Source organism: Rhamphochromis sp. 'chilingali', assembly GCF_963969265.1.
Source record: "Rhamphochromis sp. 'chilingali' genome assembly, chromosome: 2".
Classification (NCBI taxonomy): domain Eukaryota; kingdom Metazoa; phylum Chordata; class Actinopteri; order Cichliformes; family Cichlidae; genus Rhamphochromis; species Rhamphochromis sp. 'chilingali'.
In genome coordinates this window covers 1,403,170-1,421,408 of record NC_137930.1, presented here as the reverse complement: position 1 = coordinate 1,421,408, position 18,239 = coordinate 1,403,170, and the positions used below count along the sequence as shown (strand labels likewise).

At 47.1% G+C, this 18,239-nt stretch overlaps 1 protein-coding gene across 1 annotated transcript; it reads left to right on the top strand.

Annotated features, from left to right (window-relative positions):
- Positions 1–12,655: 12,655 nt before the first annotated feature.
- On the top strand, positions 12,656–18,031 carry rxfp3.3b (relaxin family peptide receptor 3.3b). The gene has a single exon (XM_080876140.1). The coding sequence runs from the start codon at positions 12,795–12,797 to the stop codon at positions 13,950–13,952; it is 1,158 nt and encodes a 385-aa protein (XP_080732266.1). The 5' UTR covers positions 12,656–12,794; the 3' UTR covers positions 13,953–18,031.
- Positions 18,032–18,239: the final 208 nt, after the last annotated feature.

Genomic DNA, 18,239 nt, shown 5'->3' with positions numbered 1-18,239 from the left:
GTTCCTGTCTGATCGACTCCTATGATGAAATAAAAGGATGCTTGGTCTGCTGAAGAATGGGTTTTGAGTTTTAATAGTCAGTAGTAATGGGTTCAGACCAGTACCAGTCCCCAACTGGGGCCTAATAAAAGAAACTATTACTAATCTTTACCTTACCAGCTGTTGGTTTTGTTTGTGGGTCCCAGTACGCTGGCTGGAAATGACCAAAAGTTATGAGTTGCTGCCCTACGTTGAGGAAGGTCTTGTTCACAAGTGAGCAAGAGGGGAATGAGAGATCGACGGATGGATTGGGACTGGAGCTGCAGTGATGAGCCGCTGTACCAGTCCATCATGGTGAAGTCATTCAAGAGGGGCTCAGAGTAGAACTGCTACTCGTCCACATCGAAAGGAGCCAGATGAGCTGGTTCGGGCATCTCGGAAGGATGCCTCCTGGATGAGGTGTTGCGGGCATGTCCCAGGACCAGGACACACTGGAATTCCCCTGGATAAGCTAGAAGAGCAAGGTCTGAGGTTTTCTGCTCAGGCTGGCAGCCTCCACGACCCAGCTGCAGATAAGTGGGAGAAAATGGATGGTATAATTGTTTATATCAAATTTACAGTATTGTTTTGGTAATAGTGCAATAATGCAGCTCGATTGTCTAACTTGAGGTCTGTTCTGTAGCAAATCCAGAAGAAATATGTTGTGGAAAGGAAATCGTTTGCTTGGAGGACACCAGGAGTTCAGTGAAGATGGTCACCTGCAGGTTCAAGCTCATTGCATCTCCAACCCACGTCCACTCAAGGGAAGTTAAAGACTTTCTTCTGCACTTACTTTTGGATCACAAAAATCCATGACAGTCATTCAGGCAGTAATTCCTGGACTGGAAACAAGCCATCCTTAAGATATTACAGCATGCCAGCTCCTGTGTTTGAATGCAAAACAAATGTGTAGTTGACTCTAGAGACAACCCATATGGAAAAAAACTTATAAAAGACTTTCGTCAGATGTGGCCTACTTCATATAGTGAATCATATAAGGCTTCTATGATCTACTCATGAAAGTGGCCACTTTCTCATCACTTTCATATATTGTTTTAGGAAGTATCCAAAACATACAAGTTTCATTTATATAATTTTTCAAGGGGTCTTATATCTGTTTTCACTCTTATATGCTTTTCATACAAGTTTCACACAAGACGGATAAAAACTTTATAAGATTTATATAAATCTTTTCCATATGGGAATAAATACTCGTGTGTGTGTGTGTGTGTGTGTGTGTGTGTGTGTGTGAGTGAGAGATTAAAAATAACAGTACAAGTAACTGAACAAACTGTAAGCGGCCTGGGAGATAAGAGGTAAACAAGGCGAGTGCTGTACCACTGATGCCAATAGATGCTTATCTGTGGAGAAGGATGCGGTGGGAGCAGCTGTGAGGTCAAGGAGAATCAGCTGCAAGCAGAGGATCATTAGTGATTTTTACTAGAGTTGTTTCTGTACCGTGAAATAAACGGAAGCTGAACTAAAACTGTCCATACAGGTTATTTCCAGTGAGACGATGATGAACCTGTGCAGCCACTATTTTTTCCAGAACTTTGGCTAAGAAAGGCAGATGTGAAATTGTCCTGAAATTGGTTCACAACCTTCCAATCTAAACATTCTTTTTCAGTATTGGGGTTATTATTGCAGTTTTAAGAGAAGATGGAACAGAACCAGATATAAGAGAGGAATGTATTGGCAATCAGTGGACCAAGAGAGGGGAGTGAGAGTTTAGTAAGATTAGTGGATCAAGTTTACACAATGACTTTAACTTAGTAATTATGGAAGATGGCTGAATTATTGTAGGAAGTTCAAATTTGGATAGAGAGGATGACAGTTGAGTAGGACAAAAAAATGCAGATAGAACAATTGACTATATCACAGGACGAGGCCAAGTGTTGGTGAAGAATCTCAGAAGCTGCTGTGGAAATATATTTGTTTGTTGTTCAGCAGAACAGTGTCCAGTATGTTGGCTGATAGACTTTTTGCATTTGCAAATAAAAGTTGGGCTGATTTTAACTCATTTACAGGATTTGTTGTTAATTATTCTGTTTGAATCATACCTACATACATAGTGTTTTGGGGGGTTTTTTCCTGTCCCGTTTGGCTCTTTTGCATCAGAATTATTGTCTAAAGGTGAAGAAAGATGCCCAATGGATTTACTTTACCAAATTGACCATCCCAGCCTTGCCATAATGGTCCATTTGATTCACCTTTTATTGTTTATTTTATTTATTATTTTCACTTGCTAGATACGGGACAGACTTGACTGGGGGAAAGAGAGGAAAAGAAAAACAGCTGAGAAGAGGGACGGGGGAGAAGGGCAAAAAACAAAAACCAACAGAATAAGCAGAGAAAAAAAATGCATATATCAATCACCTGGGTCACCTGTTGAGAAAGAAAAAAGAAAGCAAGCAGAAGAGAACAAGAGTAATAGAATAAACAACATCACAATGATATATGGGAATATGACAGTAAATACTAAATATTAAACATTATTGTGCAGCACATAAGATCAACAGAACACAGTGTGCTTTGAGGTAGGAGCCAAAAAGGGTGTAGTTTGTGGGTGTGATCACCCGTGTGTACACCTGTGAGCATGGACGCGCTTGTTTTTAAAAGGTTCCTTCATGTAATGATCTGCTAGAGGGTGTGGGGGGGCTACAGCCCCGTCCTCCAGGGCATGAAGCAGGTATGGAGGAGATCAAAACTCCAGACATCCAGAGGCCCCCAGAACACAAGAGACCAAGGAAGACCAACAGAGGGGCAGCCGCGCCACTGTCCCAGTAAGAGCTGAGGAGAGTCCCAGATGAGGGCTCACTCAGCAGCCGCGGAGCAGAAGCCAGGGGGAGTTGCAGGGAAGCGCCCGTGAGCTCCGCCGGCAGCCAGCTGTGCCTGAGTGACCGAGCCCCAGGCCGAGAGGCTGGGGGCACCCCACCTCCGAAGTGGCCCGAGCGAGCCCCAGGCTCCAGGCCCCCATAAGCGGCCGCCAAGGAGTGAGCCGGTGTGTACCTGGACGCCCATCCCCGGACACAAAGAACCACCAACGCACCGACACCTGAGGGAGTCCGCCACTGGCAGGGGGAGTGGTGGTAGGGGGAGATAGGCCTCCAAACCTTGGAGGGCCTGAGGTGTCCCCAGAGAGGTGACGTCTGACACCCAACCTGACATATAGACACAGACATACAGGCACACACAGATACAAACATCCATTCCCACCCTCATGCTCTCATATGCACTCACTCCACACTCAACCAACGTGGAGACAGACATAAAGAGACGCTGTACACACGATCACACTCCCCAAGCGTACTCTACAAACCGGGTCTAGGTACCCTTGCCCCTGGAGGGGGGAACTGCACCCAGACCCAGGTGGTGTTACCCTTTTCCCTGCGGTGGGGGGAGGCAGACCGCCCCGACTCCGCAGCAGCAGGAAGGCTCCACACTCCAGACCGCAGTCGGACGGCCAACTCCTCCTCCTAGCCCCCCCGCTCCAGCAGGCCGCAGAGAATGGGGGTGGGAGAAGACTCCAAACCTCCCTCCACCCGCTCATTGTAGTGTTGATGCATGTGTGTTCTAAGGTGCATTTAAAACCCAGGAGGGCATGGAGCTACCTGCCAAGGAGCAGCAGGTAAGCGCATGGTCCCTCCTGATAGCCCTCAATGTCTAAGTGTATTTAACATTGAGAGGTGGGCAACGATGCCAGGGGTGGGGTGTACACCCTGATGGTACTTTGGACTCCGTGTATCGTGCCCACCCCCAAGATCCTATATGTATGTGTAATGAGAGTGTGAGTAATGTGAATGTCTAAGTTGTGGGATAAAATTGAGGCAGAGGCAGCCAGAAGGGGGGGGGTAGCCTCCTCTGCACCCTGGTGACATACCCCTACTCCAAGGTCCTGCATGTGTGGGTGGTTGTGGTGGAGCGGGAGGAGGGAGGCAGCTGGAGATGGGGAGGGAAGGAAGGGAGGAGCAAGTGACTCCTCCCTGGGGCCAGCTCCCCCGCTGACCCCAGTAGGCACCCCCATACTCCGCGACCCGCCAGGGAAAGGGGGCCCAGGCCCATCCAGACCGGGGCCCAGTGCAGCAGCGCCTCCCGGCCCCACAGAGCCCGGGACAGTCCACCCAACCCCACCACAGAGGAAACTGCACCCACCCCACCATCCACTCATCTTCCAGACTACATGAGACAATAGATGACCAGGCTGAGATCTTCCTCCACCTCTCCTGTATCTCCCCCTCCTGCAGAGAGAGTTCCTGAAGACAGACACTTCACAGTGTCCTCCGGCAGCTTCAGGTGGGTTTTGATGAAGCTTTTTACCGTGGTCTCCGCGTCCTCTCCAGCGGCTTCTGGAATACCAGAAAATACCAGATTATCACGCATGCTACGAGCTTGTAGATCGATAACTGTTTCTTTTATTTTTTTTATTTTCTCTATTGAGCTGGGTAACATTTTAAGTGAGACATTTCACCGACTCCCTTAGCGTGGCATTTTCAGCAGCGAGCGTTTCCACCTGCTGCTGGCTGTACTCCAGGGATTCTCGCAAGCATTTAAATTCTCGGTGAAGAATCTCCACCAAGGACAGCCTTGCGTCGAAACTGGACAATCGCTTGTCGATTGACTCCAGTATGTCGGCAATATCTTTGCCGGCTGGCGATGTTGTGCCGGGGGAATCTGCCGGGCGTTGTCTTTTCGACGACGGCGTCTCAGATTTGGCCGGGGAAGATGCACACGGGGTCTTCTTCATCACGAGATCCTGAAAGCACTGATCAATATAATCTTGGAGAGCCTCTAAACTCTCCCCGTTGTTCTCCAGGGTGTTGGAGATTATTTAGACAAATATTGTTAGTTATGAGACAATTGATAAGTGTATTTGGTAAAATTGAAGCTTAAATGAATTTGTTCAGATCTAAACTACCATTTGCTTTAATTTTCCGCCAAAATCTCCGGCGTCTGACGTCAGTTACAACATGAGTCGCTTACCTTGTCCGTCACTTCCGCTTACCTGTCTCTCCTTCCTCCTCACACAGTGTTTCTATTAAGTGTTGTACCAGAAATATAAGAAAAATCATAATTTGATTTTAGTTGCATTTCTTTTGTGTGTAAGCAAAATTAAAAACGTTAATTTACCACAAATTGTTAATAAAATATGAAATGTTTCAGTAGGTATTGCACCCCAGAAAAATCAAGGCAATGAGTATGCATAATCATCATCAACAGCCTGATCATCAGGAGAGTTCACTCGTGACATAAACAAGTCTGACACAGAGCAGGCTTAATGGCTCCGCTGTCACTGTGAAATGAAGTTCATGACTCCAAATTTGAACAACGGGAACTGTTTAAAGTGGCCCTCAAAGTCCAAGCTGTGCATTTCTGATGAAGCAGAGACTTTGGGCCCTGCTGTCAGTAACTTCCCATTTTGACAAATGCTTGTTGGATCCAGAAAAAAACAATTCTGATGGATCAAACTTTCACACAAGCTTTAAGAAATAAAACTTGCTTCAAGGGTCTCCGTCTGCAGAAGTTCTTACTTTGATATAAAAAAATCTCAAGCTTTTGCATACAATTGATTTCACTTCACTTTGGTTTTATTACCTCTAACGTACCCCGTATTAGTCTTTTATGAGACTTCGTGGACAGAATGGTTTCTTTATTCAGCTGCTCTTGCAGAGCCACACTGACCCTGTGCACGTCGATCTCTGAATAAATTTCCTCAGAATTTAGCCTCCGGTAACTGAAAATGCCAGAAAACTGATTACAACCAGCAGTTTGAGATGATGGGAATATAAACTAAAGACAAAGGCTGTTTAAATGAGCGTGACATGTGTTCATGCTAAAGGCTTGTTTTTGCTCACGTGTTCAGAAACCCACTTTCTCTGTTGCATTTGCAGCATTCTTGCCCTCACTCCGCAGCACCAAACAACCAGGCAGCCAAGAAACTGAGAGTGTGCTCTGTAAATTGCATTGTTCTGAGGGGGAGTGTCCTTTCTATTAGCACAGGAGCTCCATAGCAGACTAAATAAAAGTCAACAGCCATAAGAAGACACTTTAAAACTCCAACACAGGCTGCAGGCTTTAAAAACACTCCCTTCCTCATTTGTAATTCAGCAGCAGACTAATGAGCTGAAATACGTCCAGTTAGATTCCCTCCTGGCGCAGCAGATCGCCTTTTAAAACCTCTGTTTGTTCAGTGTCCAGCATCGCATCCCTTTGTTGCTTTAGTGGCTTGATCTTCCCGCCAGCGACCGTTAAAGTTGCACTTATCCCGGATCAGAGTCTTCAACTGCGCCTTGGGCGTCTTTCGGGATAAGAGGTGTTTTATTAACCTTTTATTCACCCTCATTTAAAGGAGCCGGCGCCGAGTGCCTGCAGGCAGAGCAGAACCCAGGTTTAGAGATGTCCCTTACCTGCACTACATGCAGGTAGTTGTACTGGGTGTTTGAAGAAGGCTAAGCATGCTACAAATGTGGTTGTGCTGAACGGACTGTAGAAAAGCTGCTGGGTCAGGACATAAGCCCCGCCCCCAAGATGATTTACTCATCACATGCTACCTCACCTTTGGGAAGGCTCTCTGTAAACCTTGTTCTAGTTCATCCCAAAGCTGTTGTGAGGTCATGTACAGGTTTCTATTGTAAGGAAAACAAACGAAAGTGGAACTTCCACCATAAATGTGGAAATTCGTTGTTTATAAAAGGGCTCAAGACAAAGCAACCAGATTGTTCTCCACATAAGGACTGAGAGGAAATCTCCTCGTGTCCTACTGCAAAATCAGCCTGAGTCAGTATTTATTCCAGAGGTTGAAGAGCGGGACAGGAGGCGTCTGACACCCACTGAACACGCTTTGTGTGTCAGTGTTAAACTCTTCCTGTTCAGCAGACGAGTGGGCAGCGAAGCAAGCGGAACACGCTGATACCTCATTAAAACGGGGACACAGGGTTCATCGGGTGAAGAGCTGCTCTAATAATCCAGAGTCAATGATCCAAATGCACAAATCCCTAATTACTGATTTTTAATTTGAACATTTTCATATGCTCTCCAAAACACCAGGAAGCCAATCTGAGGAGATTTAATTGGCAGCTGTGACAAAAAAAACAGTTTGAGGAAAAAGGACAACTCGGTTGTTTTTGTTTGGATTTTTCTTTGGGGGGGGTCAAACTACATCACAGACTTTATAAAACATTATGTGAAATTTTGACCTATTCACTTTAAGGAGATGATATAAAAAATAGTTAATTACATTCTAACAGATATCAACTGATCTTGATAAGCCTGATATTTAAGTGTGAATCAGAGTCAGGGTACGAATCACAGTTTGGACATGTTGTTAAATGCACATATTTCCCATTACATATAAATAAATATCCCAAATGTTACTTGAGACCAGTATGTTTTTCTACCTGCAACTGTTTCCTGGATCGAAGCTATGAAAACATTTAAGGAATAGCTTCGTTTTGAGTAAAATGAATTGAACTTCCATGACTGACCAACAGGTGGCAGTGTTACGGGCTATAATAAAACGTGCATATACAAGAACAGCTTTTGAATAACTGCATGAAAGAGCTGAAGTCACATGAGGCCGTCTAGCTAAAACTTCTCCACAGTGAGGTGAGAAACCGAAGCATCACTGTGGCCTGTGAAGGCTCTCAGTCATCCACGTCATTGTAGGAAGGAGCTTGGAAAGGAAAGCGTCCGGACTTCTTTAAGTTTCCTTGAAAACGTTTCATCCGAGAAGCTTCTTCAGTTGTCAGAGGTGTGCAGCCGGTGGTGGAGGGTCCCAGATTAAAACGCTGTGGGAGTGTCCCCCCCATGTGGGTCACAATCAGCCAAGGTTTCAGGTGAACCCACTCTGAAGCCTAGCCCCACCCTATCATGTGATTTCCACTCACCCAGGCTGTGAGTGGCCTTTAGTCCGGACACTTTTCTTTCCAAGCTCCTCAGATCACCGCAGCTTATTGCTGCTGAAGAAGCTTCTGAATGGACTCTGTTATTCCATAAACTTTCTCGTGAAAAACACGAAGCTCCGCCCCTTCTATAAAGGGAGCTACAGAGCTCATATTTCACAGTAAACTGAAGCAGGTCCAGTGTTCATGCATACTTACTTACTTGCAAACTTCCAGGCTGTGCGGTCGGATAAACGTCATCCTCGGCTGTGTCAGACCCTCCCCGAGGAGACGAACCTCCTGAACTGGTGCCTGGATGCTTCCGCACAGAAACATGAAATGTGCATAAACTACGTACAGTAGGACTGTTTGCCAGAACACCGGGCTAATGTGAATAACGAAACGATCATGTGTACATGTAATGGTGACCGTTCAATGAACAGCACTCACCGACGCATCACCCTCCCTACCCCGGATCCAACGCCACCTCCAACGCTTACCTCCCCTCTGATGTGGACATCGGGTCAGCTGGAGGCGCAGTCAAAGATTGCAGCGGTCCCAGATCAGATGTACACACTGGAACTCTTTGCCATGTTGCTGTCTGTGTTTATTGTGCTATGGTGTGTTGTATCTGTGCATTCCTGTATTATCCTTCTGTGTTACACATTTCGATGTTTTTCCCTCGCTACCTAGCCTGACCTGTCTCCCCAATGTGATGTTTGTGTATTGTATGTACGGTCGGCAAGGTCTGTCATCTCGGCTGTGGGCAAAAGACCTGCAACTGACAAATAAAGGCTATCTCATCATCATCACTGTGGGGCGAGGGTGTAAACACGTGGATTCAACTCTGGAGTCAGAAGTTGGTCTCAAGTCTTTTCTTTTAACATGACGTACATTATGGGATAAAGGAGAATCCGATCAATGGCCATCTTTGTTGTGGCTGTCTGTTGCATTATCATTTCCTGCTCAGTGTTTTGTTCTCTTGATTTTTCACTGAAATAAAGCTGCAGCAGATAGGGATGGGTATCGAAAACCTGTTCTTGTTGAGAACCGGTTCCCACTGTTTCACTTCCTTGGAATTGTTTGCCATTTTTGCAAACGATTCCCTTATCGATTCCAGTCGCCCCGAATGACGTCCCCACGTTGCGGAGCCTCATTTACCTGGCAGGAAACACGGCGCCTAACACTCAAAAGTTTGGTTATACTTTACGAGAACGGATGACAACATGGCAACTTGCAATACTTGCAAAGTAGATATTTCATTTAAGGGAGGAAACACTACGAATATGCAAAAGCGTTTGCTCACCTGGGGGGCTCTTCAACTGGTGGGGGAGATTGTCACATCTTGCAGGAGCTTTCCTCTCTTCAGGAACTCTCTCTGCAGGAGGGGGAGATACAGGAGAGGTGGAGGAAGATCTCAGCCTGGGTGTTTATTGTCTTATGTAGTCTGGAAGATGAGTGGATGGTGGGGTGGGTGCAGTTTTCTCTGTGGTGGGGTTGGGTGGACTGTCCCGGGCTCTGTGGGGCCGGGCGGCGCTGCTGCACTGGGCCCGGTCTGGATGGGCCTGGGCCCCCTTTCCCTGGCGGGTCGCGGAGTATGGGGGTGCCTACTGGGGTCAGCGGGGGAGCTGGCCCCAGGGAGGGGTCACTTGCCCCTCCCTTCCTTCCCTCCCCATCTCCAGCTGCCTCCCTCTTCCCGCTCCACCACAACCACCCACACATGCAGGGCCTTGGAGTAGGGGTATGTCACCAGGGTGCAGAGGAGGCTACCCCCCCCCCCCCCCCCCTCTGTCCCCTTCTGGCTGCCTCTGCCTCAATTTTATCCCACATGAAGGAACCTTTTAAAAAAACAAAAAACAAGCGCGTCCATGCTCACAGGTGTACACACGGGTGATCACACCCACAAACTACACCCTTTTTGGCTCCTACCTCAAAGCACACTGTGTTCTGTTGATCTTATGTGCTGCACAATAATGTTTAACATTTAGTATTTACTGTCATATTCCCATATATCATTGTGATGTTGTTTATTCTATTACTCTTGTTCTCTTCTGCTTGTTTTCTTTTTTCTTTCTCAACAGGTGATCCAGGTGATTGATATATGCATTTTTTTTTCTCTGCCCATTCTGTTGGTTTTTGTTTTTTGCCCTTCTCCCCCGTCCCTCTTCTCAGCTGTTTCTCTTTCCCTCTTTCTTTCTCCCCTTCTTTCCCCCAGTCAAGTCTGTCCCGTATTCAGTAAGTGAAAATAAAATAAACAATAAAAGGTGAATCAAATGGACCATTACGGCAAGGCTGGGATGGTCAGTTTGGTAAAGTAAATCCGTTGGGCATCTTTCTTTGCCTTTAGACAACAATTCTGATGCAAAAGAGCCAAACGGGACAGGCCAAAAAAAAAAAAAAAGAAAAAAAAAAAAGCATTTGCTCACAAAACACGCGATGACCTTACATGAATGTCGTGTTTTTAATTCGCTCCGGACTCGTGAATCTCAACCCAGCAGCAGCGGTAACGTTTGCACGTCCTCTCCCGTTAATGCGGCAGGTAAATAATCAACTAACAGTGCATATTATGTTAGCGCGATCTGCCTTATTACAAACCTGCCATTACTGTGCATTTAGTGACCATGATGAGAGAGACAGAGTCTGGCTCAGATGCTGGCAGCTCTCGCTGCAGTCTGCCGGCAGCGTCTCCTTTCAGGCCAGGATAGACGAACGTCACCGAGCAGTGACTCAGTTTGTGGTCAAAGGTTTGCACCCGTTTGCCACAGCAGATGATTTTCAGTAAGTGTGTTTAATTGTAGGCAGGGACATTTCTGGATATTCTTGTGTAATTGCTACAGAATAATTGATGTTATACTTTGTTATTGCTACAGAAGAATATTTATTTTATTATTTTACATTTACAATGTTTTTCCTGGGGATCCTATGACACCCATTGAAGAGCCGTAGGCTGGATCTCTTAAGATCTCACTGTTGGGTTTGTAAGGCCATGTTACTCCTAAATGTCTGTCTTGTCCAAAGAGAAGATATAAAACAAAGTCCTAAGCTAATCAACCTTAGTGTTCTCCTTTTTTTTAAAAGAATCGATAAAGAATCGAATTGTTAAACAGAATCGAAAATGGAATCGGAATCATGAAAATCTTATCAGTACCCATCCCTAGCAGCAGAGCTGGTGACGTTCCTCTGAGTGTTCATGCCGGGCTGTTAAATCCTCCTGTGTGTGGGGGGGGGGGGGGGGGGGGGAAGCAAAGCTCCCACAATCTGGGGTGAAATCGATGAAGCCTGCTGGCACCGAGCAGCTGGATCACAGGAGCATGATGGGAAAATGTTGCTGTGTGCCAGCTGGCTCGCTGGACCCTCATCTTATCTATGCGTGGATTCATTAACTGATGAACATGTGTCAGGTAAGTAAGCCACTTAACCGCATGTAAGCCAGGAAGTGGTTTATTTATGGCAGCTTTTATTGGCTGCTGAGCACGTCCTGCATCATCCCGTTACAGTAACCATCGGACCTGTAACGGGCAGGTTTGGAAGGACTTGGAGCGCAGAGCACATGGACAGATAGGGTGGCATCGAGTCATTTCAGTAACACAAATTTACGCAAAAATGTACACATCGAACACGCGCCTTCTTCGTCTTAAACAACAACGTTTCAAATAATTATTCAAATCCATTCAGGCTGAATAATGAATGAATTTCGAGTTTGTACAACTCTGCCGACAAAGTTTGGAAGCTGAAATTTTAAATTAGAACAGAATGCAGTCATTTGTAAATTATCTGAAATTATCTGACTTGAAATGAAATGCTGAAAGGCAGAAAATGTGACATTTATGAAGATGTTACTGGGATGAGTGTCTGGAAAACTTTCTCTGGTTCGTCATAAATCATCAGGACTGACTTCACGCCAACACTAAGCTGTCTAAAGAACCAGCGGAGGAACCACGTCGGTCCGTCTGAAAGGTTAGAGACATATTTGAGAGCTGTTATCCACACATGGAGAAAACATGTGCTCAACCTTCCCAGGACCGACCAGCCAACAGCAAAGACCTGCAGGCCGTTTGAGTCTCGTCACATCTGCATCAGACGAACAGCGTTTCATAAAGAGAGCGTCCAGCAGCAGCCGCGGCGGTGGTGCTGTGATGGTCTGGGCTGCTCTGCTGCTTTAATGAATTAAATCTGATTCATAAGAAGTGTCGGCTCAGAGACGGCGACAGCTGCGCGTTTCATGTTCGTCCTAGAAGACGCGCTGGAGAGGAAGTCAGTGTCTCTGCTCGGAGACTGGATGGACGTTTTTTCCTCTCACTGAGCTTTTTAACCTCCGTGAAACTTTGCCTCATCTTAGCTTGAAACAAAAATAACTCATTGGCTGCTGTAGCAGGAGTTTAAAGTGATTTTCTTCTCGAGGTTTTACTGTCATAACGCATTCAGAATAAGAACTAATAACTCAGGACGATGAAAATAATATACTGCCAATAGAGTGTGTGTGTGTGTGTGTGTGTGTGTGTGTGTGTGTGTGTGTGTGTGTGTGTGTGTGTGTGTCACCCCACCGTGAGCCTCGTGCACCTGCTGACAGCTAACAGCGCATCAGTTTGTTTGTTTTTTTTTAGTTGTTGTTTTTGTTTGGGAGGAAGCTAAAAAACACTGAGCGCGCCTCTCTCTCTCTCTCTCTCTCTCTCTCTCTCTCTCTCTCTCTCTCTCTCTCTCTCTCTCGCTCTCTCACATATAAATATCAGGAACGCGCCTCCGCGGGCACCAGCAGCATTTAAAGCGCGTTGCGCGCACACGGCCCGCCAGTCTACCCTCGGCGGCAGTCGGGACCATGCGCACGAGGAGCTCCGGGCAGCTCGCCGCGCCGGCACCCCGTCTTGTGCCCTCGCGCGGGACGTGAAGCTCACAGGCGGCATGGCGGAGCCGTGGAACCAGAGCGCCGCGTGGAACCGCTCCTCGGCAGGCACGAGCCGTTTCAGCAGCCTGGACGACATCGACGTGCCCGCGGACGGCTCCCCGGCGCTGCGCATTCTCATCTCGGCAGTGTACTCGCTGGTGTGCGCCGCGGGGCTGTTGGGAAACTTGCTCGTCTTCTTCCTGATGAAGGCGCGCGGCGGCCGGAAGAAGCGCTCCAGCATCAACCTGTTCATCCTCAACCTGGCCGTCACGGACTTCCAGTTCGTGCTCACGCTGCCGTTCTGGGCCGTGGACACTGCGCTGGACTTCAGCTGGCCGTTCGGCAGCGCCATGTGTAAGATAGTGCTGACAGTCACCGTCATGAACATGTACGCGAGCGTCTTTTTCCTCACGGCTATGAGTGTCACGCGCTACTGGTCGGTGGCCTCGGCGCTGAAGGACCGGACCCGGCGGCGTGTGTGCCCGGTGCGGTGGGTTATCGCCGCGCTATGGCTGTCCGCGGCGCTCGCGTCCCTGCCCACGGCGATCTTCTCCACGGTGAAGAGCGTTGCCGGCGAGCGCCTGTGCCTGCTCGCCTTCCCGGATGGCCAGGCGTGGCTCGCGCTGCACCACCTGCAGAAGATCCTCGTGGCCTTTGTGTTCCCCATGCTCATCGTCAGCGCGTGCTACCTGCTGCTGTTGCGCTTCGTGCGTCTGCGCAGCATGAACAACAACCAGGTGAAGCGCAGGTCCAGGGTCACGCGGTCCGTCACCATCGTGGTCCTGTCGTTCTTCGTGTGCTGGATGCCGAACCACGCCATCACCTTCTGGGGCGTGCTGGTAAAGTTCAACGTGGTCAACTGGGACAAGACCTTCTACATGGTGCATACATACGTGCACCCGGTGACCGTGTGCCTCGCGCACACCAACAGCTGCCTGAACCCGGTGCTGTACTGCCTCATGCGCCGGGAGTTCCGGAAGAAAATGAAGGACCTCTTCTGGAGGATCTCCTCTCCCTCGGGGCCGAGCACGTGCCACCTGCGGCCGTTCTCGGGGACGGTAAGGGCGGAGCCGGATGACACGCAGGTGGCCATCCCGCTGAACAACGTGGAGACGGAGAACTGCCGCCTGTCGGTGCTCACGGACCAGTGCGCCACGGACGCGATGCGCAGGTGAAGAGATGGATGGACCGCGCCGGGCTGCAGAGGACGTGACGTGTTTTGCTCGACGGGCGGCTCCGGACTTTTGTGACTTTGCATCAAAGGGATTTATAAACGCTCACAGTCTGAAGCTGTGGCGTGGACAGAGAGCGGGGCCGTGCGTAAATACGCGGCGGCGCGTAAAAGCGCACAGAACCATCTCTGTCCTGAGACGTGTTCAGGATCAGTTCTCTGTGCAGACATGATGCTGGGGGTTGTCGGGTGAGGGTCATGCTGCTTCTGCTGCTTCACGCGTTCTTCTGTGGAGTGTTTTTGGCGCTCGTGGCTGCTGTGTGTTCTGTAACTACATGAATGTAAAAAAAAAAATCTAAAGAAACCTTAAAAACATGTTTCAGAATAAAAGTATTAGTGTTGGCATCAGTGTCGTTGCTGTTTGGTGACCGCGGACAGGCAGGGGAGGGGTCCGGTCCACTGACTGCTTGCTCGCTCACATGACTCACAGGCGCGCGCTTGCAGTTCCTCTCTCTCCATCTCGGCAGTGTTCATGGAGAGGAACCAGGGAAACGTCGGAAACGCTGATAAACGACCGCGCTGTGGACTTTCTGTGACCCCGCATATGTTTTATAGTGTGGATAGTTTCCTTTGCCGGTGACGGCAGCAGTAATTAAAACCTGATGTCTGGATCCATCAGCGCGCACAGCCTCTGCTCTCCACACGGAAAAGTACTCAGGATGTTTTCCTCTCAGAACCCACGGGAGCTGGGAGGTACTGGATCCTGAGTTTAGAAGCGTCAGATTTTCTGCCGAACCGGGGATCATGTTCTCTGTCCGTGTTTTCGCTCCGTCCGGTCCTAGAAGTCCTCGTTCGCTGTGAATGCGCGGAAGGTTTTGGACCTGAGCAGAAATCTTACTGAAGCGCATCACATTAAAATCTGGAGCTTAATTTCAGGTAACATACACAAGAAAGGCACAGACGTGACATGAATTTAACCGTGTAGATCACAGCAAGCAGAGAAAGATCGGGTCGTAAATATGGAAAATCAAATTCACATATACACATGAGTCTCAAATAAATGATTTTCATTATAATTGACCATAAAAATGACGCGTGTGACCTGATGTCCAAATGTGCTTGTTTACAATGTAACATTTGCTCGTGTTGGGCTCTTTGCTGTCTCGGCCCCTCTGCTCACTGAGATGATGCTCAGTGTTACTGACAACCTCAGCTGCCTCATTTAACCTGTTGTTAGTGAACTCTTCTCTTCCCGGAGAAGCAGTAAGCATGTGAAAGCTTCAGAATCAAACGTGAGGCGTCTGCTTGGGATCATTGATGTTGCCGATCAAAACACGAGTGTTTCTAAAGCCGGGCTGAGTCCCACACTTTGTTTCAGGCATTTAACCCCCGATGTCTGAACTCTAATACAGTGAAGCTCTCAGACTTTACTACACACACACACACACACACACACACACACACACACACACACACACACACACACACACACACACACACACACACCGCCTGGTTTCAGATGCGAGTCAAACCTGATATGGGGCTAACTGTGGATCTTTAGTTTAAACGTGTTTGAATGATCGCTCCTGGACTTTACCCACTCAGATGTGTTTCAGGTAGATTTCTGCTCATGTCCACACACACCTGTCCTTCAAAGATGCTTTCTGTCACTTCCTTTAAAAGATGTTTAAAACCTTCCAGATGAACTAAAGCTGTGAACAGAACCCGAAGAAACGACTGCTGTGACTTTTGAGCTCATATCTCAGATTTGAACAGAGTTTCTCTTCAGAGCAGCGAGGTGAGCGGATTGATCCAAGTATCTATAGCACTAATACCAACGCTGGTATCAGATCAGTATTTTTTATTTTAACACTGCCACTTGATGTTCATTTGATTTTAAATGAAAAGTGATCACCAAGCCTGCGGTATGAAACACATCTGAAGCTTCCTAAAGGCCTGTTTTACTGTGTGAACTCACACTGTGTTACGAATTTTCAGATTCATGACGATCCAGCTCATAAATCATGACTCTGCCTTATAAAGGCAGCTGTAGGGAGAGCACTGAGCTACTGGGATCTGTCATACTGTGTGTCGCATCAAAGCCAGAATTTGCAGTATCACACAGCCTGCAGGTTCCAACAGAGGAAATGTGTGAAATGTGGATGGGCGATGTGAAAATTGGGACACTGACAGGATTTCTAACGATGTAAGTTTCTGATCGTTCATTGTTTTGTGCTCTGAGAGAAAGCTACTCTCATACTTTCTCTTTTAGTCCAGCAAACCTTCTGTTTTTTTCTTTCTTTCTCTTTTGTTCTTGTTCAAAGTACAGCTGACAGCTGTTTGGAGGTAAAGTCACAGACGTTAGTTCTTCACATTCTGCTGACACAGTAACTGAAGCTCTTCTCAAACAGGAACCGTGACGAGTATGTCTGTGGTTTTATACGTCCTCAGCTATAAACTGAGATCAGAACACTCAGAGAGACTCAGTAGTGGGATGAAATTCATTCACTGGGACGAACAAAGAAGACCCGATGAAGCAAGCGGTCCACCACAAAGATCCAAAGCATGGAGGAGGTTTTAAAAAAGGAACACATGCAGTAAATGTATTCCTACAGATAGAAGCTGGGGTGGTGTCATAATTTAAAGAAGAAAAACTCGTGCTTAAACTTCTCAGCATATTGAAACACTGACGTCTGAGCCGCCTCCACCTGCTCTGATTTCAGGCCCGTCTCCCAGGAGGCCGGCACGTAGTGTCGCGCTGATCTGTTAAATATTCTTCATTTTAACATCCGAAAATGTGGATTTTTATCCAAACTGTTGGCCTTACTGAGCGGGCTCTGCTAATCATTAACAGTGGTGGTTAAACAGTGAGTAGTTTGGGAGCTGAGATCATTAAAGAAGTCGTGACTGAAGGTGTTAAATTTTGCCTTTACTTGAACTCCTCCTCTGACACGGACAATTTATTTTGCCAGGAACATTTGAATCTCAAGAACAAAATGTTCTTTTGCAAGTGTCCTGATGACAATTGGCAGAGCTCCATTAGGTTAGTGATTACATAAACTAACCAGTGAGATAAAGAATCTGGATGCTTTCTCATTCTGGGTCTGGTCTCGGTGGTCTCAGGCTTCACCTGTGGACAGTTTTCTGATTCCAGCCAGAAGGAGCTTTGAACTGTGAACGACCGTGTCAAAGATGATCATGAGCTTTAGTGACAGCTCGAAGAAATAAGTCTCAGAGCTGAAGAAGGTAACTTCCCACAGTTTTCTGACGGATGGAGATCAGCGTGGAGTGAGAGTAGCTTTGTAGATAAGAACACGGCAGTCTTTGCAGCCTTCAGGGTGTTAAGGTTTACGACGATCCAACATAATGAAGACACACATGCACACAAATAACACTGCCTCAGAAGAAAGGCAGGACCTGATTCTACAGTAAAAACCAGTCTCAGCTTCGGTTCGTTCATTACTTTCTGAATGTGAGATGTAAGATCGACGGGCTCATTGATGTAGGTGTGCTGAGATGTCATAGGTTAGTAGTTTTCAAATATTTTGTATCCAAGGTCAAAAGTTTAATTATATCTGCAGAAAACTGACTTTTGTCCTCTGAACAGTTGTAAATTCTGATCATCTCATCAGACGAAGCCGTGTTTGGTGCAACTTTAGCTGATTGTATTTTAACGAGTAATTTGAGTCTCACGATTGTCAGTCGTCGTCGTCCTTGCTATGAATCAGACCCTTTCATGTGTACTAACACAGCGCTTCTGTAGCACTTTTGCACAGTCCAGCTGATATAAAGCAAAGAGTGAAACAGTGTGGAAGTGCCTTAAACCTGCATTCGTTCTAACGGCCAGCAGGGGGCGACTCCTTTGGTTTGCAAAATCTACCATTTAAAACGGCTGTCAGCTCACTTTATCTTTGACGCCAGTAAACACGTCTCTGAGTCGTTTGAAGTCTTGCTGAATGCAATATTTAGTTCATTGTGTAAGTTTTGGTGATTATTAAAGATCAGGACGACCCAGGTATCCTCATTGGCTAATGACTTGTCAATCACAAGGAGCTGGTGGCTACACCCATCTTTGAATGGATTTAAAATGACCACCTGTGTCTAGAATTCTTAGCGGTCCTAGGACGGACCCCTGGGGTACGCCCAGCTGAACGTTCTTTCTTCTGCCTGATAAATCATTTTCATTCTGAAAACCCTGTAAACAACTGTTTGCTTTAATATTGTATGATGTACTGTGTTGAAAGCCTTGGACTGATCAATAAAAGGGCTGCACAACGTTTGTTGTTGTCTC

What these genes read in the sequence shown, in the direction of transcription:
- rxfp3.3b (XM_080876140.1), top strand. Translation starts at nt 12,795, where the DNA reads ATGGCGGAGCCGTGGAACCAGAGCGCCGCGTGGAACCGCTCCTCGGCA.